Raw genomic sequence first — 26,955 nt, 5'->3', positions numbered from 1 at the left:
TGGTTTTGTTTGATATTTCAGCTGCAAGGAAAACTGCATGACACACAAGAGTAGATTGTGGAAGAGGTCAGCGTATTGCTTGACTAGCTAGGTGTTTTTGAGGCAGTTCTGTGGCATGATGCAGCGGATTGTGCGACCACCCGAGTAACATAAAGGCTGAATTTTGCCAGCTGGTTGTGGTCTTCGTGGCAGTCTGTCTGCGTTTCCGTCAGTCTGGTTGAATGATGCTGTCAGACGCTGAGCAGCCAGTGGACCACTCATTACTCAACACTGTTCACCCTTCAAGGTCACAGCAGGATACCATGAGTGTGACCCTTAAATGAGACTGTCTTTGTGCATGTCTGCCTGCATTTGTGCGCGCCAATGTTCCCATTTAAAACGAATCATTCGTGACTTACCTGATTTGACTGGAGGTTAAAGAGGCTGCAGTTTGCCACTCATCCCTGAAGCAGTGCCATGCTGCTGAGGGGAAGGATGTGGAGCGCTCTGCCTCGCAGTTTTACCTGCTGGTGATCCCTAGAGCAAAGCCAGAGGCACTTTGATTCTTTTATATCCTTATGATTCATGAAAATGTAAAGGGGACAGTGTTTGGGAGTAAGGCTAGGTGAAATGTAGAAAATCAAATATCACAATATTTTTTACCAGATACCTTTATATCGCTATTGCGATGACCTTGTAGGTTGACTATTGGTCAGGGTTCCCGCGTATCCTTAAAAAATCTGAAAAGGCATTGAATTTATTAATCTAAAAATAAGGCCTTAATTGGTATTAAAATTACTTAAATTCTTAAAAATGCTCAGACACTGGATTAAGAATTTTATGAATCGTTGTTCTGACGTTGCATTGTAAAATTTCAAAATAATTGGTAACATGTCTTTTTTGTTAAATAATTTAATAACTTCCTCTTTCTAAATTTGTCATGATGGGAATCCAAGCAGCTGAATCTCACAAAAACACAAAACCTCAAAGAAAATCAGACAGAAGTGCCAGATATTTCCCTCTTCAGTTGGTAAACCCAAAAGATACTTTTATGATAATATAATATATTAATTGTCTTCCATGAGTTTCACTGAAAAAAGGTTGTTTTTTTCCTTCAACATTTGATGCATATAATCTACCTTTTTCACTGGACCAAAGACGTTTCACATTTTATGTCATGCTAAACATTTGGGGGGAAAGAAAAATTGTTGTTCAATTTTGATGATGAGAAAATTTGGCTTAAAATTAATTAAAGTGGCAATAAAAAAAGTCTGAAATCTATCTTGCTTTAAGCTGCAGGAATCCTGTTTTTGCTTTCACAAAATATTTGCACAATGAGATTTTTGACAAATAATCCTCAGTAATGTTGATGTAATGATTAAGCAGCTAAAGACTAGGGCTGCAACTTGAATCTGTTGATTATTTCCCTGATTAAATGATTAGTGTTTGGTCACAAAAAAAAGTCATAAAATGATGAAAAATGTCGTTCAGTGTTCCCCAAAGCCCAAGATGATGTTCTCAAATTTCTTGTTTTGTCTAAACCGAAAGATATCAGTTTGCTGTAATGGAAGAATAGAGAAACCAAAAAATATTTTAATTTAAGAGGCTGGAATCTGTTTTTCCGAGGAAGTACTCAAACTGATCAATGATCAATTATGAAATTATTCATTAAATTAGTTACCACTTGATTATTAGTTGCAGCCCAAGTAAAGGCAAATAATAACAATCTAGTAAATTCATAAAAAATTTACACAATTTTATTGTAATACAGCCTTTAAAACCAGGAAAAGACAATACTTACAATACTGCAATATCAAATATCTAAGATGATGATGAAGATGATGATTATATTGATATATTGCCAAGACCCATTTGGGAGGAGAATGTGCCGGTTTGAGCTAAAGCAGCACTGCCACTGACAGCGCCCGAGCCATTCATCATTTCACTTATTCCTTATGCTTGGTACGATTAAATACTCAGCGTGACTCCTTGTTTATATTTTTAGCCTGCCTTCACACTCTGTAGGAGCTGAATGTGTCCGGCAGAATATGAAAGCTGTACAGTGTGGGCTTTCATGCCTTTTGTGCTCGATACAAAGAAAAGACTTTTTTCTTTTCATAGTCAGCCTGTCGTGTCCATCATTGTACGCTCTGACTCCGCATTGAATGATATTTTTATCCCTCCTGGTTGGGTTCATTAATGAAGTATGTCGGCTAATAAAAGGCAGATGTGCCTTGTTACTATAATTGGGATTTTCTATCATGATTTCTGGGCTGTGAGGCGTCCTTACGTAAGTGTATACTTACGGTGGGATGGTTTGAGAGGCTGAGTGAGGAGCAAATTGCCTCTTTAATAATGGAGTAATTTCGGGCCAATCATTACATCTGGCTTGCACCCTTTGCAATTGCATCAGGTGCCTTAGGTCTCTATTAGCTTGAGCAAATGCTGTGATTATTTATTTTGTGAAAAATAAGATCTGGGAATATTTGATTCTTTTTTACCATGTCTTAGGAAAAGAAGAAAGCCATTCAGGCATTAGTTTGTCTTCCATGTGTTTTGTAAAGCAAAGACTCTACTGTGAGTGAAATACCAGCCGTAGCCTGCAGAGCTTCAATCAAGACAGTCGATGGTCATGACTAGAGGTAATGATTAGCCCAGGACTGTTTTGTGAGGCGCATTTTTAATGTACTGCGTAACCAGCTCCGGCTGTTACAACGTTAATCCGTTTGAGTCGAATTCAGCAGAATGTTTTGTCGTGCTGAAGCTGGACGAGAGCTGCTGGAGGCAAGTGTGTGAGCTAGAGCGGACCATATCTGACTCAGTCATGACCACTGCTGCTCAGCCACCCAGTCAGCCCTTATCAACGCAATCCCCAAAATGGAGGCTGAGCTTCCCATATCACACTGCCCTGTCTGTGCATGGATACCATGTAACCAGACATAACATGTTTTGTTTTTTTTCCCCCACTGCGAGCTACCAATTGTTACATGTTACAGAGCAGTGTGTGAACATGCGCAGCTTAGATTGTCACTGCTAAATTGGCACCAGATTTCGGTAATGACACAAAAAGAGATTTTTTTTTTGTTAAAATAAACATAACCATGTGTTAAAATATTATATTAAATATTTATATTAATACTGAAATGTAAGTTTTCTACATAACAGTGTGCAGGTGTGGTTTGCAGAAACGTACAATGCCAACATTCTGCTGATTGTGTTGCAATAAATGTGCATGTGGATGCATATAGTACATTATGTTTGTGTATGTGTACGGGGATGTTTGCATTTGTGATTAGAGGTTTCTTCCCTTTGTAGTTGCAGCAGCTGGTAATGTGTGCAGAGGTTTAGTCATCACCGCCAGTCTGTGTTCTGTGTGGGAGAGGTATAGTCACAATTAGTCGTTTGCACGTATGATTCATGTATACGGTGATGCAGCAGGTGTGAACCCCACACACTGTACACTGCGTCAGTGTGTTGAGTTAATATTAAGCTCTGCTCAGGCACATATACGTGATGAGCAAAGGTATTGATGTTTTTAGCCATTTCATGAGCTCAAGTTGACACAGGAAGTATCATGTGAGTCAAAAGAGCTCATGGATTCTTCCTGTGGCAACCACCTCCCCCAGTGTCAGCACATAAGATGGCTGCTGCGTCATCCAGAGGACAAGAAGGTGAAGAAATGAGGAGTCTCTCAACATTTACAGCAGGGAAACATTTACAGAGAGTGAGGCTGGTGAGATTAAGATGGGAGTGGAGGATGGAAGAACAAAGCTAAGGGGATAAGACATGTTACAGTCTGCTGGTGTCTTTTTCTCCAGAACAGCACGGCTTTAGATTAGATCAGAGCAGTGTCAACAGTGCAAAAATGTCCATCTCAAGTGAGAATCCAATAATAAGGATGTATTCTCTAAAAAGCATTGGACAAAACAATTAATTCCACTCTTTTCCACTGAAATTTTACTTCTTTGTACGGGGGACTGTGGCTCAAGAAGTATTCCACTCTGCAGTATTGTAGTACTCAAAATCAGTCTGGGTCTTGTGACCACTTTTTGAAGGTCTTGTCTTGGAATTGGCTGCACTTTTGCTCAGTCTTGTCTCATTCTTAGACAAAGAGGACTAGATTTTTTCAAGACCATAAATGCAGGTATATCACCAAATTTGGGGGCTGGTGTGTTTCCTTGCACCACTTTTCCTTCTTCTCATCCTCCTTTTAGTCTGTCATCATGCATGACAGGTTCGGCAAGCCGAGTCCCTTGGTGCGCCACGTATGCACGGCGATTTATGGTGATGCAGCATGCAGATGATTATTAGCACTCTCCACTGCATGTTACAAACATCGCTCCCACTGCTGGGGAGGCAGAGGCAAACACTGCCATTTCCCATCCTTCTCTCACATATGCGCTCTCCCTCTCTCTATCTCTCTCTATCTCTCTCTCTATCTCTCTATCTCTCTCTATCTCTCTCTTTTCCTCTTGATTCACTCCATTACAGCTCCAGCCAAAATGCCATTTAAGCACAAGACAGTTCACCACATGTTCATTTAAAAATAATAAATAAATAAATGTTAAATTGGTGAGAACTTGACCAGATTCAAGCCAGAGGGAAAAGTGAGAAGTTGCAGTCCTGCCTGGCCTGAACCCGGCGAGTTGGGTCAGGCCTAATCGAGCTCCGTCAGAGAATCACACCTCTAGGTAGTCCACTAGTTTCAGGTTTGGCAGTTTGATCCTTGGCACCTCGTGTCCACATGTCAAAGATAGTTTTCTATGCTCGCTGACATTTTATAGGTAGAAAAAAGAATAAGTGAAGCAATCTGATTTATATCTTTGTAACTAGTAGACAAGATATGCAGCAATGATAGAGTGAAAGAAGTGATGGTGTAAAAAAAGGAAAAGTGCTCTGACAAGATGGGTATAGTTGTTACTGATGGCTTAGTGTATCTTGCCTGATGTTTGCAGTATTAAACTCCACATACATGCATGTAGCAGCTGATGAAGGATCACTGCTTTTTCTCTACATCGCATGGTTTAGGGCTCTAAGTGACTCTCTGTTGTCCCACTTTGGGATGCCTACTGTGATGTAGTTTTATGCACACAAATAGGAAGAAAGCATTGCTTAAACCAAAGAGTGTATCCCAAGCATTATTTTGAATCAAAACTGAGAATGAGAATGGTTTTGTAATTTGAAAGGGCATTAAATTCGTTGACATCACTGTAGATGAACGTCCACCTTTATATCTGTTTGAATGGTTTATTGATTGCCTGCAATGGCAGGCTGGCTGTCTGGCTTTCATGCAAAATCCCTGTGAAATTATACAGCTTCACTTCATTACTGAGAGGCTGTGTATCATTTTTGCATCGGTGTGAAGCCAAAGATTTAATACATAATAAACCACAGAGCTTAGAACATATGCTACAGCCTAACAGATGTTCCAGTGCATGTGCAGCTGTCCAGTATTGTCCTCTTCCAGTTGATGATATACTGTATACAGAAGGTTGCTATCCCTCTTCTTTAAATTGGATCTTATCCTATCGGATTCTTGATTAATAGTTAAAAATTTTACAAAAATTAAAGGAGCAGAACTATAGATGTATCGACTTTCAACAAAACAAAATGTGTAAACAAGCCACTGAGAGGCAAACAGATGAACTTTCATCCGGTTGCATATTCTGTGCTTGAAATAAACCAGTGTCCAGTGTGTAGTATCGCTTTGGATTTGGCGATCCATTTATTCTCAGTGTCACATTTGGCTTCTCACCATAACACAGATAGGCAACAGAATTATCAATCATTCAAACCATTATTCAATTCAGCAAACTTCTCATTTCTTTATTTTATGTGTGTGTGTTTGTGTGTGTGTGTGTGTGTGTGTGTGTGTGTGTGTGTGTCCCTTTTTGTGATTCTTGTAAACTTTTAGACCTAGCACAAATAATGATTTAGTTTCAGTTTCGCTGCATGCGTCCAGCGTTTTGCTTGTCTGTCTGTGTGAAGCAGCAGAAGGCTCTGCACTCAGAGAGTGTGGTGCAGTGCATAAACGAACTGTATATAAATAACTCTCCTAATGAAGTCATGACAAATATATACACAAGTACATGAATATGTGGGTAACGTGGTAAACAGGCTTTATGTGTAATAGCAGTAGAGCTTCTTTTTTGAAGAAAAAGTATACCTTTCCTAGATATGTATACTCAAAGTGCAGAGAGCCTATTTTTTGAGCAATATTTTCATAATGTTATTATAGTAAAATGTATTATCATAAGTGTTATTGGTTAGATTTTGCAACCTTTAGAGACGTGTGTGTGTATACTTCATATTATCATTTATTTTACAGTGACACTCAGTAAAGTAAAGGAAGAATGCATGGGGTCTTTGGCTTTATCAAACTAAACAATGATCCAGGATTGTCATTTAACAGAAGAGTGGGATGTTCTGTTAAATGAGGAGAACTATCTGTGCAGGCACATTTTTTACTCCTAAGATGATAAACAGGAATATGAATAAAATATTTTAAATGGCCCTCTGAACACTGGCTGAACACTTGTAAACACTGTTAAAAAAACATGATTCGTAATTTAGTGTCACTGAACTCACGTTGTCCTTACTCAGATTTCTGTCTTCTCCACGATCTGTACTTTTCTTTTCGCTGATTGTAGAGGAATAAATGCCACGTCTGCTGGCGTGCTGTGTAATTGTATATTGTCAGCCATCACGACATACAACACAGAGATTAGGAATGTAGTGAGCAGTAGGTTGCTCCGACTCAGCACTTTGGAGCTGTCCATCTGTCAGATACAAACACCCACTCTCTCTCAACACATACATATGCTCTATAGCGCACATATAGCTGCTCGTGCCTGTGCCACCTGTTAAAAGAACTGCATGTCACTAGCTTCAAGTATCAATCTATGTACAAAATAGCTTAGGGGTTTCAGTTGGTTGGTTACTTCACCACTTTGTTTTAGACTGAAGTATCTCAAAAACTATTAGATTAATTTCCAGGAATTTTAGTCTAGATGTTTATGGTCCCCAGAGGATGAAGCCTGCTGACCTGGTGGTTGGACAGTTTTGTTTCTTAGTGAGATATCTTAACCAATGGATTGATTGCTATTCTTTCAGACATTCAGAGTACCCAGAGGACTCCTGGTGACTTTCATCATTAAAGACTGCTGATTTTTTTCTTTAGCTCCTCTATGAGGTATGCATTTATGGTTTCAAGAGAAATGGCTCAACTATAGGATAATTTCTCAGGAGTTTTAGGACAGAATGCATGATGATCATGATGTGTCAGCTGTACTTTTTGTTAATGGGAACATTTGTGACTAAGTGATACAACCTGCAAGTATCTAAGTGGGTGGTATAATTAGAGCGGGGTGAATTCTCTAAATGCTAAAGAAAGGTGCTTCAGTGCTTCCTCTCTGGTCTCCTTTGCCATAAGATTGACTGGCACATCCTTTACATGGGGAAAGGAGATTGTGCTGTCTTGCAATTCCTTGCAGTGGCAACATTTAAGGCAATGCACCGTTCGGCTGTTCATAAAAATAAAGTCATATTTTTCACTGGGCTGTAGCCCGCATCAAACAACATTGTTCCATTGCACAAGGCAAAGTTTCTAAGATAACAATAATATTGATAATAATAATCTTTATAGAACACTTTTCAGAATCCACATTTCAATGTTTTTCACAAAGGCAACAAATTAAAACAGACAAGTAAAAAAAATCATCAGGTATATTTTTAAAAAAAAACATATTTATAAAAAAGAAAAACAGCAAAAATATTTTGATTTGTAATGACAGAAAAGATGTGCTTTTAGTCATCTATCTTCAGAATATTGTAGTTTCACCAGGGCAGACCCATGTCAGTAACATCCGCCGTCACATATCCTTAATCTTGTTAATTTACAGTTTTACCCAGGTGACAAAACAAACACTGTGAAAGATCTAACCTGAAGTATACCTTTGCATGTGTAATTAACTGGCATGTAAGCACATAAAGCTTTTTGGCATTTTTAGAGAGGTTTTGGTCGAAAATGACTGAATCCAATTTCTTGTCTATTGTAGCTCTCCAAAGGATTTTGTGTTTCTGCACAGAAGGATTTATGACAGCCAGTTACCCCTGGCTGCCCCAGGTGTCAGTTAGAGAGCGTTGCACTGTAGCTCACCATCTCTCCCTGACTCTGTGAAACCTCTGGAAGCTCATTTTCAGGATATGCAGCGAAAGAGAAGCCTTCTCTTGAGGTATGATGACCACAACGCAAATATCCGCTGAGTCATGACTGACTCCCAGGAACTGGTACAGTTCTGCCGTAGACGTTGGGAGAAACAGCCATACAGTCATTTTAACCCACAGTGCAATTATGCAAATGGAGTCACTGGGCTGCTTCCTGCAGTTTAGTTCCAAGACGGCAGGTTATTGATCAGGGCAGAGAAAGGGAGTACTGATGAGGAGGGGAGAGAGAGCAGTGTCAGGTGAGGTTAGAGAGAGAAGTTATGAGAAGAGAGAAAAAGGTTTTGTTTTAACAGTTTGAATATTGCTCTGGGCCTTATTGAATGCATTAAGTAAAAGCAGTGTAGCAACAAATCAATATTTGCTGGGTTTCATTTCTTAAAGGCTCCAAAGATATGGCCAGCGAACCAGAACCGGCCGACCAAATGAACCAATCTGGCCCACTGGATGACTTTGCTTACCTAATATTGATGTACTTGTGAAGGCTAAGAGGTGCCAGTTTTTAGTTTAACATTGAGTACTATGCTATAATAACAAGAATCAATGTTTAATTTTTTGACAGACCACATCATTTTTTTAAATATAGGCCGAGAACAAATGAGATGGTCGTTCATGGTAATGGTAAAACAGAGGAAAAAAACAAAATTACAAATCATTTACTGTAGTTTCAATCATTTACTGTTACTTTAGTATACCAACTTTTATCAATTTGTTACCATGGAATCGGTAGTATTACCAGCACTAGCATTATTTCCACGCCTATTTACCAATACAGTACTTTGAAAACTTTATGAAAATGACACTGATTTAATTTCTTTCACCAAATATATAGTGGACTAACATTAAATATTTGGTATTAACAGCATCTTAAAAAGATGTAAATTATTGTCGTAGCATCACTACTTTTACCATAAAAGGCCAGCTCAACAATTTGGTAAAACATGGTTTTGGTGAAAAATCACACTTACGATTTCTTTTTCACCGTATATATAATGGATAACACTAAATGTGTCTTTTAACAACAGTGAATGAAGTTCATTTATATCTTAGCAAATAGTCAATTTTAATTTCATTAGTGTAGTTTCAATTCCTTTACCATAGAAGGCCAAATCAACTGTTCAGTAGAGCATGCTTTTAAAAAATTATTTTACCCTTGTGCAATTTTTATGAACCACTACTCATAAAGAAAAGCAGTCATTCCTATATTATTTATTCCTGCATGTATTTATTTATGGTTAAGAAGAGGTAATTTAAGGTATTTCCTATCCATAGTAGGATTTATATTTTATTTTATTAAGGGCTATTCCATGTGTATGAGGAAGAAGACCTCTGTATTTGAACTTATTTGCCAGTAAAAAAAAAAAAAAAAAAAAAGGACAGTGTACAGATCTTTTTTTTAATGTAAATTATATAAGTATAGTAAGTATATAGGTATATATAAATGAAAGTAGCAATGTCAATGTGTAAATGAATAAGACTACTTTAGTGTAAAGTCTGAGATGTAATAGCAGGTTTCTGTTGCCGGACCAAATGGCACTGACTCACATAAGGGAGTGTGACCAAAACTGTTGAAGATGGCAGCAGGCCTGCAGTTACCAGAAAAAATGATCAGCTCCTTTTGATAACACAAACACTGCCCCCCGATGGTGGGAAGAGCTCATGCTTCATGTGCTTAGAGTATCCTGTGTGTTCTGTTTAAAGTGAGTCAACAAGGAATGTAAAATGGAAAAATTACATATATATTTATTTATTTATTTATTTATTTATTTACTTTGGTATTTATCCTTCAGTCATGTTGATTAAAGCACAGATTTTTTTTTCATAATGCTTTACTAATACCGTCCATACATTTTCTTGATTGGTTGTTGGTCTGTAATTGTCAGAAAAATTGTCATCACAGTATTCCAAAGCCCAAGTTGACATCTTTAAGTGTCTTTTTTTGGCAGGCCAACAATTGAGAACCAAAAGATATTCAATTTAAAATCACATAAGCAAAAATAGCAAATATTTATGTTTGAGAGGCTGGAACAACAAATGCATATTTTTACACTGTACACCATTTTTGCTTGAATAATGAAATAATCAGTTCAGTAAAATAAGTGGCAGATTTATTTACTGCCAGTCATCTTACTGATTAATCAAGTTATCATTTCATTTAAGTTTTAGCTCCTCAATAAATTAATTTAAACACTAGTAATACCTCATCTTATCATTACCTGATCACTGCTAAACTACCACAACATTATTTGTACTGCTACTACCACTAGACTAGCACTTTGAATTACGGCTAGGTCATTATTATATTGCTATTGTGATATGAGATATTATGAGATATTAGATTTTGGATATCATAATATTGAAAGGCTGCATCACAATAAAGTGTGTAATTTCCTGAACTTACCACCCAACCACACTGTTTTGCTGTTTTGTTGTTTGTCATATATTTGCTAATTATTTATTCAAATTTCATAGTGTAAATATTTTGTGACCAGTACCAGTAGTCAACACTACAGTATCGTCACAATATCAATATTTGGTCAAAAATATTTTGATACTGGATTTTCTCTGTATTGTCAAGTCCTTCTTAAAATATCCCTATGGTTCACAGAGAACTTGACAAAAAAGCTGTTAAATTTGCCGTCCTTACAGAAGGACCTGAAACTGTCTGAGCTGATCACTGTGGGGGAATTTAATTACTTTTACATAGTAAAGAAAATAGAGCTCTTGGTCAATGTGACTCCTACTCTAATGTTAACTGAAATTGATAATTGCACATTTTTATGTATTTGATTGTTCTGCTTTGCATTTTAACTCACTCAAAGGTTGTGCTCACTCTTTGTATTGTGTGATAGGTGTATTTGTTTGTATTTATTGTTGTAACTATGTGTTAAGCTGCCCTCTTAGCCAGATCACTCTTGGAAAAGAGATTTTAAATCTCAATGAGTCTTTTACATGGTTAAATAAAGGATATGTAAATGACAGAATAAAACCAAACCAGACTTTTAAATAAATAACACTACTATTTATATAAATAAATATTAGACCCATCTAAGATCCGTGAATGTAAAATCATTGTGGTTGATTTGAACCAATATTACAGCCATTTTAAAATCTGTTTTTTAAATCTCTTTCCAGAAAGGTAATCTCAACAAGTCATTTTTTTCTGTCTGTATGTTATGATTATGATTGAGTGCTTAAGGCTGATAAACAGACAGCCAGACCGACTGATGGGCGTCTCTCATTTGAAATCTCTGGCCGGTTTGTGTTGATCATCCGTCTCTGTTGCATCATGCTCTGACGCTCTGTTTTTACCATACATTTGTTTTTCTGTTCATTCTGCCCATGCTCTGCAGCTGCTGGATGCCAGGAGAACCAAGGTTTGTCCCTATGTTTGCACCACGTGTTGTGTGCACAACATAGAGTCACCTTCAGTGTGGCGTGTTTTTCCAGACACCTGGCAATCCCTTTGCACCATTGCAACCTTTTCTCCTCTAAACCTCAGAACAAAGTGAATTATTTCCAACAGCTCACCCTGTTCCCTTCTCCTGTGAACCCTCATATGTTCCCTTATGAACACTGTAAAACTATAAAGAATTATTAGTTTTTTCAAATGTGTTAATGCAAACGTGTCTGGTGCTCCATCCCCCTGTAGTACCACAAACCTTACAACCCCAAACTGCCTGTAAAGTCTTAGAATCTGTTTCCTCTCCTCTAAATCCTGATTGGGCCATTTTCTGGACATAGACTGATCTCTCTCTAGAGGCATCTGCTGGAGGGAAACGCTAACAGGCAACACCAAGCCTGAGTCATCTGTGACAGAAACTCGGCCCTAAACCCAGAACCAACACCCCTGCACAGACAGAAATACAGTACGGAGTGTGTTTTATTTTATTTTATTCTGGACACACAAATTCACAAATGACCATGGTATCAGCACATTAGAATAAGAATAACCACTCATTCTTTTCATAGATGATGCTCAATTAGCGCACAGACCCCTTTTCATTATAGTCTCTGAGGTTTAAAGAGCAATATTTGTATGGAGGCCTGACAGCAAAGACCCCCTCTGCACTGTAGGGAAGCAGCAGGGCGGTCTTCTGCTTGATTAGCACATTAACAACCCTTGTAAATTCTGCTCGTGTGTCGAAAAACAGAACAACCTACATTAATAAATTAATAGGTTTGACAGCTGTAATTTATTTCAAGAATTATTCTATTTTTTTTTTTAAAAAAAGCTTACTGTGATTCCAAAGGACTCAAATTTGATTCTTCTTCCAGAATAAAGAAAAAAAAATCTTCCTCTCTCACATTTTTCCTTAAATAAGCCAAACTGTCTTTGCGCTATACATATTTGTGGATGTCTAAAGTTTGGTAAGCGATATGCTCCCCCTGTTTGACCTGCTATAGCACACAGAACTGTGTGCAACAGCAATTCAGAAGAGTGTTTGTATGTTGTTACCCTCATGTGTAGTGTTGTCATGAAAAACATTTTGTGTGTTTATTCCTAAAATTAATTTTAATAATTGTTGAGTCTCTCTTTCAGCATCTCCAGATGACCATCCAGGCTCTGCAGGATGAGCTGCGCACACAGCGAGACCTGAACCACCTGCTGCAGCAGGAGAGCGGCAACCGCTCCGCCTCCGACCACTTCACCACCATCGAGCTGACGGAGGAGAACTTCCGTCGGCTGCAGGCCGAACACGACAGGCAGGCCAAGGAGCTCTTCTTGCTGAGAAAAACCCTTGAGGAGATGGAGCTGAGGATCGAGACCCAGAAACAGACGCTGGGTGCCAGGGACGAGTCCATCAAGAAGCTGCTGGAGATGCTGCAGAGTAAAGGGCTGCCCCCGGGGCCGGGCAGGGCGTCTGAGGAGGAGGAGCAGGAGAGAGCGAGGCGCATTGCTGAGGCAGAAGCCCAACTCGGACACCTGGAGGTCATTCTGGATCAAAAGGAGAAGGAGAACATCCATCTGCGAGAGGTACTTTGAATGTGTTGATATTAGAACTGCAATGATTAATCGATTAGTTGCCAACTGTTGTTGTCAATCACTAATTTGAAGTTATCGTTTAAAATATGGTCAAAATTTTCTTATTCGGGCTTCAAAAATATGAATATCTTCTGGTTTCTTTATTCCTCTTTGACAGTAATCTTAATATCTTTGGGTTGTGGACGCAACAAGAAATTTGAAAACGTCATCTTGGGGCTTTGATTACCATTTTTCTCCATTTTCTGACATGTTATAGACCAAACAAGTAACTTATTTATCAAGAAGCTAGTCGGCAGATTAATCAGCAGTTTTAGTTTATATTGAATATATTGGATTCACTGCACAGGAGTGAAAATCAACTGTTTTTTTTAGTTTGTGTCACTAGAGGGCAGTGCCGAGTCTCTCATAATCAATATACTCTATTATGCAGCATATATTGTGGCATATTGATTATGTAATGTATAACCTGAAAACTGCAGAGCCCAGCACTTGCACTAAACACTATATGTGTAAAGATAAACTTTATATGCGTGTTTTTGATGTGGGTTTATTTTAGTTGTGTAATCCTGCGTTCAGTGGAGATTACAATAGATTCTGCTGCACTAGTGCCACATAATATATATTATTGTATCTTTTTTGAAAGGAACTGCACAGAAGAAATCAGCTGCATCAGGATCCAAGCAAAACCAAGGCCCTTCAGACCATCATCGAGATGAAAGTAAGAGCCTGATTCGCATTATACAGCCTGACCATAGGCTCACACAGCAGTCACTATTAAAAAAAACAATCTTTAAGTAATTATTCTTAAAATGAATACTTCATGTCATAATTAATATGTTGTCAGTTTGTTTTATCAAGCTACAATTTTTATATGAAGATTTAGACTATACAAACAAACATACTAATCATGGAGAGTCTGTCTAAAACAAGGGGCCCAGTTAATCTTAACCCCAGTTAATCAAACTTTATCTGGATCAAAATTATCCAGATTTGGGAATCCAATGTTTTGCCATCCAGAATCAGCTAATCCATCTTACTTACCTGTTTTTCAAAGCGACATTAGACTAGATCAGTCTGATCCAGATGCAGTTTTTTCAAGATTACCAAATCCAGATTACCAGTGATCTAAATGGGGTCCATTTCAACAAGTAGGCTATTAACTATGTAAAGAACACAGACATTTTATCTGAAGTGACAGAAAAAACCTACAATAAAAAATACAAACATCCCCTTCCATTTTTAATTTCTGTTAACAGTGAGACCCCTCGTCTAATCTATATAGCTATATCTGTAACTATCCATACATACATACAGTGTACATACATACATACACAAATCATGGAAATTATGGATTATGGATATTTTGAACTTTTGATTGCATAATTTTTATTAATATAAAGTGATTAATGAAAATTACATTCAAATGAAACACATTTTGATATTTTTCCCTTTTTGGTGACAAAATCGTTTATTATTTTTCTGTACTGTACTGAAAGACTTAATAGGTAGCATAATGTCCTCTTTATCTACTTTATTACAGTAACACTTAAACAAATCAGTACAAAATATAAATACCTGTGTATATACTACATGATTATATGGACCAGTTTAAAAGTTCTATTACACACTGGAATCAGGAGAATCCAGATTTTTTTTTTTTTAATCAAGGTCAGGTACTCCAATCCCACTAAAAAGTTTTGACCAACACAAACTGCTTTCTGTGATCTAATCTGATTTCAAAATCCTTTTTTTTGTTATTTTAAACAACCCATTTTTAAGATTTGATCCAATCTGATAGCTGAAATCCAATCAGATTACTTTTGAACAACTGGGCCCAGATGTTATAAGACAGATGTTTTGTTAATATGTTTATGTCACATGACATTTCCAGGCCTTGTATTATGTACACTGCTGCATGTGTAAACAGAGGCTCACACTGCTGTGTGTTCCACTGAATCTATTGTTGTTATTGTGATCATCAGCAGCTGAGTCATTAGTAAACACACTGACACGTCTCTCTCTCTCTCTCTCACACACACACACACACACACACACACACACACACACAGACACACTGTGTCTGCTCACAAAGCAGTTGTGTAAACATCAATAAGAATCAATATTTCTGTTCAACATTACAGCTGTTGTGGCTCGCTGTAGAGGTGCAGCAGCCGGTCATGCCAAGCTGCCTCACACTTGTTTCATGACCAGCGATGGTGTGTTTAATTTCAATAATTCTTCAGCATCACAGACAGCAGGTCCATCATTTCAGCTTAATTTTGCGCAGATGAGAAATGTTGAAAATTGCAGGGTTTTGTTTAAAACTTTCACTCAAAAGTTCTTTAAGACATCATATATGTCAAGCTGAATTATAGCAAAATGTGTATCAAATGATGCACTAGAAATTAGATATTTTCAATTGGATATAAGCTGGTTGTGCAGGTCTAAATATGGCATCTTGGATTTGAGTAATTCACCCATGATATAACAGAAGAGAACAAATATGTATGGCATGTTTTATGTAACTTTAGAGCTTTAGGGGAAACTTAAGGGACATTTAAATATAGGACAAATATTCATAATATTTAAAAAAATATTTAAGAGTATAGTATGCAGTTTTAGGGACCCCACCCATAAATCACCATCAAGTGTGATTGCCTTCAGCTAAAGCAAATGACATTTTACATAAATCCTTATTACATTGTTTAAAACTGATGCAGCTGTAAAATGCAAATATATGACATGCAAATATGCTTATATAAAAATGTCTACTCAGATCAGCACTTGTTGTGCGGCCGTACCGTACAACAAGTGTTGTACCGCTGTAGACTCCACCAGCCTCACTGCAGAGGCCTGACATCACTTCCTCAAAATAAATCATGACATCATCGCTGAGCTGACACAGCCCCTCTCACTCGGCTGGATCGGCGCTGTGCAGGCCCCAGCCTTCCCCCGATGCGGTCATGTGACATCTGTGCTCTGGGATCCTGTTGATATGCGTACAGAGCGAGGGGAAGACCCGCCTCCTCCTCCTCCTCCTCCTCCTCCTCCCTCTCCCCCTCCTCCTACTGTGCCGTGCAGGAAGACCCTGCATCTCTCCCTCTGCTGTGTTGATGCTGATGCTGAAGCACGAATAATCCTCCCTCCCTGTCTCCCCTACATCCCTCCCGCCCTCTCCTCCTCACTCACCAGAGACAGTGCACGGTATATAGCCTGCCTGCTGCTACCATGGAAACAGGTGTGGTTGTTTATGACAGCGATAGGCCAGTATGCAGGGAGATAGATCGAAAGAGAGACACACAGAGGCAGGGAAAGAGAGATAAAGAGCAAGATTTACTGACCAGGTCGATGTGCCAGTGTTACATGTGGATGGAATAAAATCTCCCTCCTTTTGAAGGTACGCTGTCTTGTATCTATTGCGCCGATGTTAGTTCATTGATGTTCATCTCGTAACATGAAGACTGACGAGAGATGCAGTGGCAGGGCGAAGTGCATGTACATGTGCAGCGCTCATGCATTAACCGCTCAGATCCTTCACGTTTAGTCTATCATTCCTCATTACGATACATTTCCCATGTTCCTCTGCAGCGGGCTGTGACTGACCCTGCTAACGGCCACAAGTTCATAAGTTCAGAGCCACTAGGAGGAGAGAAGGAGAGACACAAAAAGAGAGAAAGACAGGAAGAAACAAGGTTGCTCTATGCTCTGCTGGAGAGGGAGATGGACCATGGCTAATCTTGAAGACGTTGTATTATTTATTTAAAAAGCCGTGAAGCTAAAGCTGCACTCACAGTCGCAGTCCAGAGACTGGATTCTGCATTGATCTGCAAGCAACTACAGCAAAAGCTACGGCTTATTACTTTTCTTCCTCTCCCTCCACACGTTTCTCTCTGGGTCCTGGCTGATCTCTCCATGCTGGATGTGTGCTCAATATTTCCCAATGGTGATTAGTCCTCTGAGCCGCTGCAAAGAGCTGGGTAGAAAGCTTCTGATTTCACCGACAGATACTGCAGTTGCTCTCAGCTACACCAGAGAGCTTCTTCCAGTCTCTCTTTATCATGCTGCATCCCTCTCTCTCTCCCACTTTTTTAAGCCTCTATATCTTTTTTGTCAGTCTTTCTGTCTGTTCTGGACTCTTGCCTCTAGCTCAGGTTCATTTTGCAGCATGCAACTTGTGGACATGCCAGTCCAGCATTTGAGGTGTGTCTCCTCTGCATGTTTGTGTGCAGGACACCAAAATTGCCTCTCTGGAGCGCAACATTCGGGATCTGGAGGATGAGATCCAAATGCTGAAGGCGAACGGCTTACTGAACACAGAGGACAGAGAGGAGGAGATCAAACAGATGGAGGTCTACAAGAACCACTCTAAGTTTATGAAGACCAAGGTAGATACCGTCTGCACTGTGCACGAAATACTGTGAAAACATGACATGATTGAGTGGTTCGCGGACAGAACTTTGCAGAAAGGAGAATACCAAAGAAAGCTGACGTGTCTCTTAAATTAGCTGCTTTAGAATTTAGTGTCATCAGCAAAGTGTCCTGTTGGCAACTATCTGAGAGGCGCTGCTGCTGCTTTTTAAAGAGCTCAGTGTCAAGAATAGCCAAAAAAAGGCAAATTCAGCAAGTGCATGCTGTGGCATAATAAAATACTTAACTTTTCTTCTTTAATTATGTATGCAAGCTATGTTATTCTGCTGCCAACAGATAATTGTGATTTATGTTATGTTCAAAGAGTGAGCTCAGTGAGAGTGATAGATTCATTTTAAATAAACTGATTTCACCTGCTTTATGTGGTGTGTTTCTATCTGCCCATGCTCCATGATGACATGATAACTTGTGTTTTAGTTGTTAGAGCTACACTGCAAAGACGCCAGCCGAGCTACCTGAAATCTGTGATCGTTTCCAGGTGTATTTGTCCGTGCGCTCTCATATGTCTCTCCGGAGCTTTGACTCTGTGTTTACATACCGCTCCTCTCGTTAGTCGACCAGGCGTACATCAGCCACAGTTTTGTTATTCTATTTTTAGAGCTCTTTTCATCAATCATGAATAGAGATGATGTATAATATATGATGAATGCAGGGGAGTCAGTCCCAAATGCATTTTTAATGAGGGAGCGCGTTGATGAAAATAGTGCAAAAGCCGTGCTGACTGCTGGAGCTTGGCGTTCAGTAAAAAGAGGCTTTCTGCTCTTTATCTGTGTCTCACACACACACACACACACACAGTAATGGTGAAACATTACATTGCTTATGTAAAATGGTTATTTTACATGTCTGCAGATTGACCAGCTGAAGCAGGAGTTGTCAAAGAAGGAGTCGGAGCTGCTGGCTCTGCAGACAAAACTAGAGACCCTCAACAACCAGAACTCAGACTGCAAACAGCATATCGAGGTGCTCAAAGAGTCTCTCACTGCCAAGGAGCAACGTGCTGCCATCTTGCAAACAGAGGTAATGGGGAAAAAAAACTTAACTTGTTTGTACACATATAGTAAATCAAACCTAACAATACACTGCCTCACAAACATTTTCATACTCTGAGCCAAACTGAGCAAATAATAGGCTCGCCCTGAGCCTGAGGCTTATTACTGTAAGTCATATCAGCACTTTATTTACTTTGGGATTTCAAACTAACTGTGACTCGGGGCACCACTAAAGAAATGTAATGCTCAGTGTACTGTCACAGCACATCTAATAAACATCCAAAACATCAAATAGCTGCACGAGGAAATAAATAACAGTGGGCGCATTACGTTTACTTTTATGCACAAACTGAAGATTATCACCACGCTAATAAATGCTCGCTCAGCACTGGTAGTCCTTTGCAGCTGCATGGAGATTAAGTTAAGTTGGGTAACTACTTAAAAGCTGACACCATAACGGTTTTAGGTCTGCAAATTGTGTGTGTCTAATAACTCAATTTTACTTAGCTACAGTCAAGTCCACATTATGTAAGATTTTTATTTTTCATTTCTATTTATTGAGGTTCCTGTAACAATTACATATACTCCCAGTTCCTAATGTATTCTGAAGCAATTTTTTCGTTATCTTTGAGCTACCTTAAAGATATACTGTGCAGTATATAAAAAAAAACAACAACAATGTACAGACTCAGACACACATACAGAAGAACTCACTCTAGAACCCACTAGAACTGTTATTTGAAGTATTTTTCTTCAGAGACTCTACCCTCTGCCTGTGTTTTCTTCTTATCTTCTGTGTATGGGACATTTAATGGTGTGTTCCCCTTTACAGCGCTCATTTTAAGTCAGCGCTTTATAAAAAGGGAGCGACCAGGTGCAGATTGTGATATAGTGACCCAAAACACAAAACTAGAGTGAATCTTGGGTCGGCTCTAACTTTCACTTTCATTGGCGAGTGTGTTATAAACAGTCATTACCTTTAATAACACACAAAAACAGGTGTCATACAAGACAAAACAAAACACAAGACCAAGATATGCGGTAGCCAGTTCCAGTGGTAGTAATTAGATGAAACAGAGTCCTATCCATGTGGGTCCCTGAAAGACTGGTTGGCATATCTTAATAAATTCCTCGACATTCTCCAGATCTTTTATTCAAGTAGACTCACTACAGTGTGTGTTTTTGGCGGCTTCAGGTGGATGCTCTACGTCTGCGTCTGGAGGAGAAAGAGTCCTTCCTGAACAAAAAAACCAAGCAGCTGCAGGACCTCACAGAGGAGAAGGGCACTCTCGCAGGAGAAATCAGGGACATGAAGGACATGCTGGAGGTCAAAGAACGGAAGATCAATGTCCTGCAGAAGAAGGTGAGGATCAGAATTGAAAACCTCGTTATTTAAGATGTATGACGGGATGAAAAGAGGTTTAAATTTAAACGGTAGGAATACCAATGGGGGGTAAATGTTGGAAATCTTTCGCTAACTGCTCTCTGAGTTATTGTTACATTATTTATCAGTTACATCGAACTATGGTGAGTAGGCAGAGGTCTGTGTTGGCGTACTCCAGCTGTTATTTGAAATGAGCGATGAGTGGAGCGCTTTGTGTCGTCACGCTCTTGTGTCCTGAACTAAACCAGTCACTCTGTGAAAATACAAAGCAGAGTGGATACTCTCTCCATTAAGAGTGAGAGAGTCTCTGTTGCTCTCAGGGGGAAAGTGTCCATAGAAAGACAAGCAAGAAGATATTTCTGCCCCACTGGATCTTGTGTGTGTGTGTGTGTGTGTGCTATAAATACTCTCAGAGTGTTACTCCCTCTCTCACCCATTCCCGTTGCTTTATCTCTCTCCTGTCTTGTTCTCTCACACCTCCTCTCCCTCATCCATCCACTTTTCTCTCTCTTTCTCATCTCTCATGATTTCTGAATCTTTGTTTTCTCCTGATGTGGTTATTTAGTTTGGTTTCTCTGTTGTGTGTCAGTCATATACTGTAGTATATTAGATCACAGCATTTATTTTACTGTCTATAAGTAGTTTTGGTTTTACATTAGTTTTAATGCACCATTTATATTTTCTCACAGATGGCAGCTTGGTTTATATTCTGTTCTCCTCTTTAATCTACTTCTCAAACTCTTTTTTTCTTATGTGTTTCTTGAAATGGAAATGCTTGGTTGTAAAGCCTTAGCACATTTCAAACCATGAACATGACGTTGTCTGTGGATGGTGTTAATCTTCAAAGACTTTTGTAATCTGCAAGTCCAGCTACACCAACTTTAAATTCTTCTCCCTGCTTCTCTGCTTTTTTCCCATCCTCCTGTTTTCCTCCTCCTCCTCTTTGTGTCAGATTGAGAACCTGCAGGAGCAGTTGCGAGACAAAGACAAGCAGCTGGGGAACCTGAAGGACAGAGTCAAGTCTCTGCAGACCGACTCCAGTAACACAGACACCGCCCTTGCCACCCTGGAGGAAGCTCTGTCAGAGAAGGTATGGAAAAACACTGTAGCATCAGTGAGGAAGCAGTGAGAGTTCACGGTTTGGGATGTGAGCAGCTGGTTGACTAAAAAATGTTTCCTCTTTGGGTGGTCATTATACGAGAGCATACAGTCGGTGACTGTCCCGCTCACACCAATTAGTATGATTTTTTTATTTATTTATTTATTTTTTCCTCCTTTGGACAGAGAAGTGTTAGCAGTATGCTAACCACGGTAAGCCAGCTGCTGGTGGTTGCTTCATGCTTATGTACTGTACATGACTGGTATCAATCTTCTCATCTGACTCTCACCAAGTAAGCTAATAAGCATATTTCTCAAAATGTTCCTTTTTGTAGAAGATAAAATAATCATTCTTGTTTGATCACACTGGCAAATTTAAGCTTTCTGTTTATGACATTTCATAAAACGTACAGTAAAGCTTTTACCTCTAAAGCTGCTCTTAAAGCTTACTCTTGCGCTCTTACTGTACACGCTGCAAGTCACTTTAGAAATGTGTCTTTCTACTCACAGTTTAGCGTAGAGACTTTTTAAACTCCTAAGTTGACTCTTCAGAACATTCTTTAGGGATAATTCTTCTAATGCTGTTTTTGCATGTATGTGTTTCAGGAGAGGATTATTGAGCGCTTAAAGGACCAAAGGGAGAGAGAAGACAGAGAACGTCTGGAAGAAGTGGATTCCTATAAGAAGGAGAACAAGGATCTGAAGGAGAAGGTCAACAGCCTGCAGATAGAATTAACAGAGAAAGAGGTCAGTGAATATGCATGGAGCAAAGATATTTTCTTTATTGTGTGAGGGTGTATGAGGTGTGTCCACTTGGCTGCATATTGTAAACATGCTGCGTCTTTATGTTTCTCTACTCGGCTGCACTGTACAGCAGTGGTTCCCTACTGGTCCAACCACTAGGTCGTGATTTCTCCTTTGTCATAAGTTCGAGGTCCACACAAAAGATAAATTACGACAATTTCATTTCACAAAATGTGAACAACATGTGAGCTTAGAACACAATGAAATAAAACATAGTGCAAGAATTACTTGCAGTTACTTGAAACTTTATGATCAGAAACGTAAAAATGCTGTAAAGGCACAATATGCTAACCCTTTGAAACATGAACAAAGTGGCCGTATTCCTTTCAAGAACATGCGAAGAAAGCAAAGAGCAACTTTAAAAGAACTGACCCAAAAATTGCCAAGAACTAAAGGTTCCAAGAAATTTCCTGAAAATAAGCAAAAAAAGAAAAGTAAAGACATACTTTGAAATATATAATTATAATAATATAACTTTAGTTTTTTTGACAGTTTTCCGCAGTTTTTGATTAGCTTCTAGTGATTCTCTCTCTTTTACTAATTTTTTGCAATTTGCGGAACATTTCTTGCCAAAGTTGCTCGTTGCGTTTTTTTCCATGTTTTCGAAGGAAATGAAACCAATTTGCTCAGGTTTCAAATTTTTTAAATACTTGTGAGAGGTGACTGAATGCAGCACATACAAACTAATATAAGTCCAGGTTTTAAAGGGTTGATAGGTCATATAATATTGAGAACAGGGAAATAAAATAGTTGCTATACTGGAAAAAAAACAGGTTTGTGTGATAAATGAGGCCCTTAACAAAGTCTGTACTTTTTTTACAAGCCTCACACGAGTCACATGTGGTCCATTCAGAATGGACCTGTGACCCACTTTTGGACTGCAGCCCATCAGTTAGGAACCACTGGTGTACATCATATATTTTACCTCTTTTTGCTGAAGCTTCAGGCACTTTGGCCTGTTGGGTCTCCTGGTTTGAGCCTGTGCTAACTGTCTGTGCTGTCTGTCCTCCTGCAGTCCAGTCTCATCGATCTAAAGGAACATGCTTCATCCCTGGCGTCCTCTGGCCTAAAGAAAGACTCAAAGCTCAAGTCACTAGAGATTGCCATTGAGCAGAAAAAAGAGGAGTGTAGTAAGTTGGAGACGCAGTTGCAGAAGGTAGGCGTGCTTTTCACATAATTACTCATCAGACTAATGTGTAGTTTTGCATTTGATTTTAGGAAACAGGTCATTTAACCTAGGTTATTTATCTTTAGATGTAAATAATTCACAAATTGTACATCAATTATTAATTTTTTTTCTACAAGATTTTTTTTACACAACAGTTATGGAGTATTCTTCATTTTAACCCCTCCTTTTCCTTAGTTTGGACTCACAGCTCATCATTCTATCAACACTTTTGTTGCAGTTAAAGATAAAGAAATCTGCAGTCCCAGTTCAGGACTAAAAAAGCTCCAAAGTTTAGTAAACCTAACATAATACCACAGCAGTCTATGGTGGGAAATGCATGGTCATAATCTAATCTAATCTAATTTACCATTAGTTACAATAAACACTGACTTCATAATTAATATCCCACAAACATTTTTTAAGTTATATTTATGGGTGTTTCAGAAATAACACAACATATAAAGATAGAAAAGTCTATACTCATTAAAAATACATACAATAAAACCCTGCAATTTTGTTGTAGCTGTAATGCTCATTAGTATTACGTTATCTTTATGCATTACAACATTCTCTTTTCAAGTTCTTAGCAAACATCTTAGTTACTTTCAAATTCTCCCCAAAGCTTTTAAAACATTTAGGAGTTTGTTTTAAAAGCTCCAACTGTGTCTGACTGCGTCAGTGCTTTTTCAGCCAGTTACAATACAGTATGTAGCCTGAAAAGAGTATGAAGGGATTATTTTTTTTATTTGCACCTGACAGTCTTAACTAAATGAAAAAGGGCAGACAGGCAACCCAGTAAAGAAAATAACAGATGTCATTTCTATAAGATTTTCCAAGATCTTTTTCAAATTTTAGGGCAGCAAAGGCAATGGAAAATTCATCCATATACATCTAATCAAAAATACAGAGAAGACATGTAAGCATCTCTGCTTTTGGTCTGTACCAAAAGTAGCCCTTATGCCCTATAAAAAACATAGAATATATACATATATATGTGTGTGTATATATCTATATCTATATATCTATATATCTATCTGTCAGTGTTGACACGTTAATCGCGATGCTGGGTCCATACATAGCGCGTAATTTTTTTGCCGGCCGTCATTCCTGTCTTTTAGAGGCTGTACCGGGCTGAGTTTTAAAGCAAGAGTGATGATACCGGTAACATTATAAAATAAGATCTAAGGAATCTAGCAGTACCAACAATGTCATGCTAATTTCTTAGAAAGAGGGGTAAATAACACTCAAAAGTTAGGCTAAATTTTTGTCAATGGAAAACCAGAATTTTCACAGGGGTCCCTTGATCTTTGACCACAAAATAACGTAAAGGATGTCTTAGAGACATGCCGACTTTATGCTAGTCCCATGTGTTTTTTTTAGAACTGGTTTACCTTATCAACATGGACCTCTTAACTGTTTTGAAATTGAAATGCATAATAATGGAATAACTGAAAACCCATAATCCTTCATTAAGGTAATTCCTGTTTTGTAATATTATTGCAATCCGGACTGAACCAGAAACGTGAACCTGCCTTATATAAAACACAGTTAATTAGTATAATGGCCATCATCATGCTTTCTTTCCTGTTACGGGCTGCACTGCTTTGTTAGGTCGCTGCAGAGAGCAGACAGTCCATTAAATACCTCCCTCCGCCTCCTCCATAATCCACAGACTGTCCCCGTGTCTGTTTTTCCACATTTGTCCGTGATGTGTTGCCCTTGACCTGTAACAACATGTGCTGTACTGAGACGATGTTACTGCTTTGTCAAACATGTATTGTAACATGTCTGATCCTGCTGTTCTCTCCTTTGGCTCAAATGAATCCTAACACTTGCTCTCCCGCCCCGCTCCCATCGTCAACCCCTCCGTTTGCAATATAGCAAGCTGAGCAGCTATTCAGTCACATGAACAATCCTGTAAGTCCCTCTCTTTAGCTCTCTGAGGCACATATTGAAAGCATGAGGACCACTGATAACTTCTTTGAAACATGCTAGAAGGTGATCATGCCAGACCCCCCAGCACAGGTTCTGCTTTCACCCACCGAGCCACCCAGATGCATGTTGCTCATCGCACTGTACTGATAAAATGAGCTTTATATTGCACTCAGAGTCCTGTGCAGCGTTCTCATTCTGCAACAGTTTGTGTTTGTGACACTGGTGCTACACATACAGCGTTTAAAGTTCACTTTATTTGGTCAGTTGGAATTATACAGTACCCAATATATCTAGTTATTTTGAACAATTTCAATTGTGGCTCAGGAGTTGGTTTATCTATAATTCCTTTGTTTAACCCTTTGAAACGTGGATCAGCATCAATTTTCTTGCGCTGTGTTCAGATGCCTTTCATAAGTATTTAAATCTTTCAACCCTGAGCAAATGGGTTTGATTTCTCTCAAAAACATGATATAGAGGCAAAGAGCAACTTAGCAAGAAATGTCCCTAAAATTGCAAGAAATTAGTAGATTTAGAGAAAAAAATTTAAAGCTAGGGGAAAATGTCAGTGTCCATTCCACTATAATTATAATTATCATAATTATGTATTTAAAATGTCAGATTTGACAGAATTATTATTATTGCTTAAGCACTTTTTTCAGGTCATTTTCTTAGCCATTTTTAACTTTCCTTTTTTTTGGCAGTTTTTTAGGTATATAAGAAGGAAAAGTTTGTGTTTATTTTAAAGGTTTATCAAGCAGGAACTATTGGTTACAGTTTGTAAACAAAACATTCATGCTTGGCCCTCCCTCTCACAAAATGTACATACACTGAAAGATTCTGTGTGATTGTAGAAATGTTAACGTCACCTAACCGTCCAACAGAAAACAGGCCAACTCTGCGTTGCTCACCAAAAGAAGTCTAAGCCAGCCCAGTTTCACTTTTTTATGGAACAATCTTTGTCTGCCTGGTGTTTTACTTGGCTTTATTTGCGTTCTTTCAGTGCTGTGTATGCAAACGCAGCAAAACAAAGAGAAAATAAGAAAATACAGGCAGGGGGCAGAGTCTCTACAGATAAATATACCAATAGTTCCCTACTGGTCCAGCCACTGGGTCCAGATTTCTCCTTAGTCATTAGTTCAAGGTCGGCAAATAAGAGAAATTCCGACATATTCAAATTAATTTGACAAAATGTAAATAACACGTGGGCTTAAAAGACAATGAAGAAAAACATATTGTAAGAATAAAGTTCAATTAGTTATTTTTTTGCATTTGAAGACATTGAGGGCTTAGCCTGGACCACTGCAGAAAAACAAAATCACCAGAATTAAAAAAAAAGTTTTTAAATCCCACAGGCCTGTAGGTTTAAAACATTTTTGTCGATTTCTCTTTTTTTTTTCATTTTGTCATTTGAAGTTTTTGGTGATGTTTTTTTCCCTTTTAACATTTTTGGTGCTTTAAAAAAAAACATTGGCTTTATTTAAAAATTCTTTTACCTTTTTTCTTTAAATTTTTTTGAGGCAGTGTTTTTCTTTTTCTTCCTTTATTTTGGTGCAATATTTCTGAGGTTTTTTTGTCACTTAGAACTTTTGGCAATGTTTTTTTCCTTTAAACTTTTGGTTCTTTTTAAACTTTTTCCTTAAATGGCATGCCATGTCATGCCAAAATGAAACTATTTATCACATCCAGACACTTTAAAAACAAAACTCATTGTTGGATTTTCAAATTTACAGTGGTCCTTGAACACATAATGTGGGATGGCTCAAGAAAAAATATTTTTAGCTTTGGGTAGGGTTAAAAAAAACAAAAAAACAGCCACATAATACCAATAAGAGGGCAATAAAATAGTTATTGTTCTGTAAAAAAAAAAAAAAAAAACGCAGTTCAAAATAATAGCTCTGTACTACAAGTTCACTGTACTTCAAAATAAGGTGTGTTTTTCACAAACAAGACATGGTTG

General features: G+C 38.4%; 1 protein-coding gene across 7 annotated transcripts in view; it reads left to right on the top strand.

Annotated features, from left to right (window-relative positions):
- erc2 (ELKS/RAB6-interacting/CAST family member 2) overlaps nucleotides 1-26,955 on the top strand; it is a 51,382-nt gene that overhangs the window by 9,785 nt on the left and 14,642 nt on the right. For 4 of the 7 annotated variants that reach the window (XM_088090329.1, XM_088090327.1, XM_088090316.1 and 1 more), the window contains exons 3-12: nucleotides 11,556-11,579; nucleotides 12,746-13,180; nucleotides 13,833-13,907; nucleotides 17,419-17,574; nucleotides 18,470-18,637; nucleotides 19,805-19,972; nucleotides 20,946-21,083; nucleotides 21,698-21,838; nucleotides 22,911-23,051; nucleotides 24,945-24,980. In XM_088090329.1, the coding sequence (XP_087946455.1) occupies nucleotides 11,556-11,579; nucleotides 12,746-13,180; nucleotides 13,833-13,907; nucleotides 17,419-17,574; nucleotides 18,470-18,637; nucleotides 19,805-19,972; nucleotides 20,946-21,083; nucleotides 21,698-21,838; nucleotides 22,911-23,051; nucleotides 24,945-24,980 (1,482 nt within the window). The remainder of the gene's footprint in view (nucleotides 1-11,555; nucleotides 11,580-12,745; nucleotides 13,181-13,832; nucleotides 13,908-17,418; nucleotides 17,575-18,469; nucleotides 18,638-19,804; nucleotides 19,973-20,945; nucleotides 21,084-21,697; nucleotides 21,839-22,910; nucleotides 23,052-24,944; nucleotides 24,981-26,955) is intronic. The other 3 variants (XM_042495993.2, XM_088090320.1, XM_088090322.1) reach the window with 2 other exon arrangements.

Source organism: Plectropomus leopardus, chromosome 2 (assembly GCF_026936395.1).
Source record: "Plectropomus leopardus strain MGB_pleo_1.0 chromosome 2, ASM2693639v1, whole genome shotgun sequence".
NCBI lineage: Eukaryota > Metazoa > Chordata > Actinopteri > Perciformes > Serranidae > Plectropomus > Plectropomus leopardus.
This window is presented reverse-complemented; position numbering and strand designations above follow the sequence as displayed.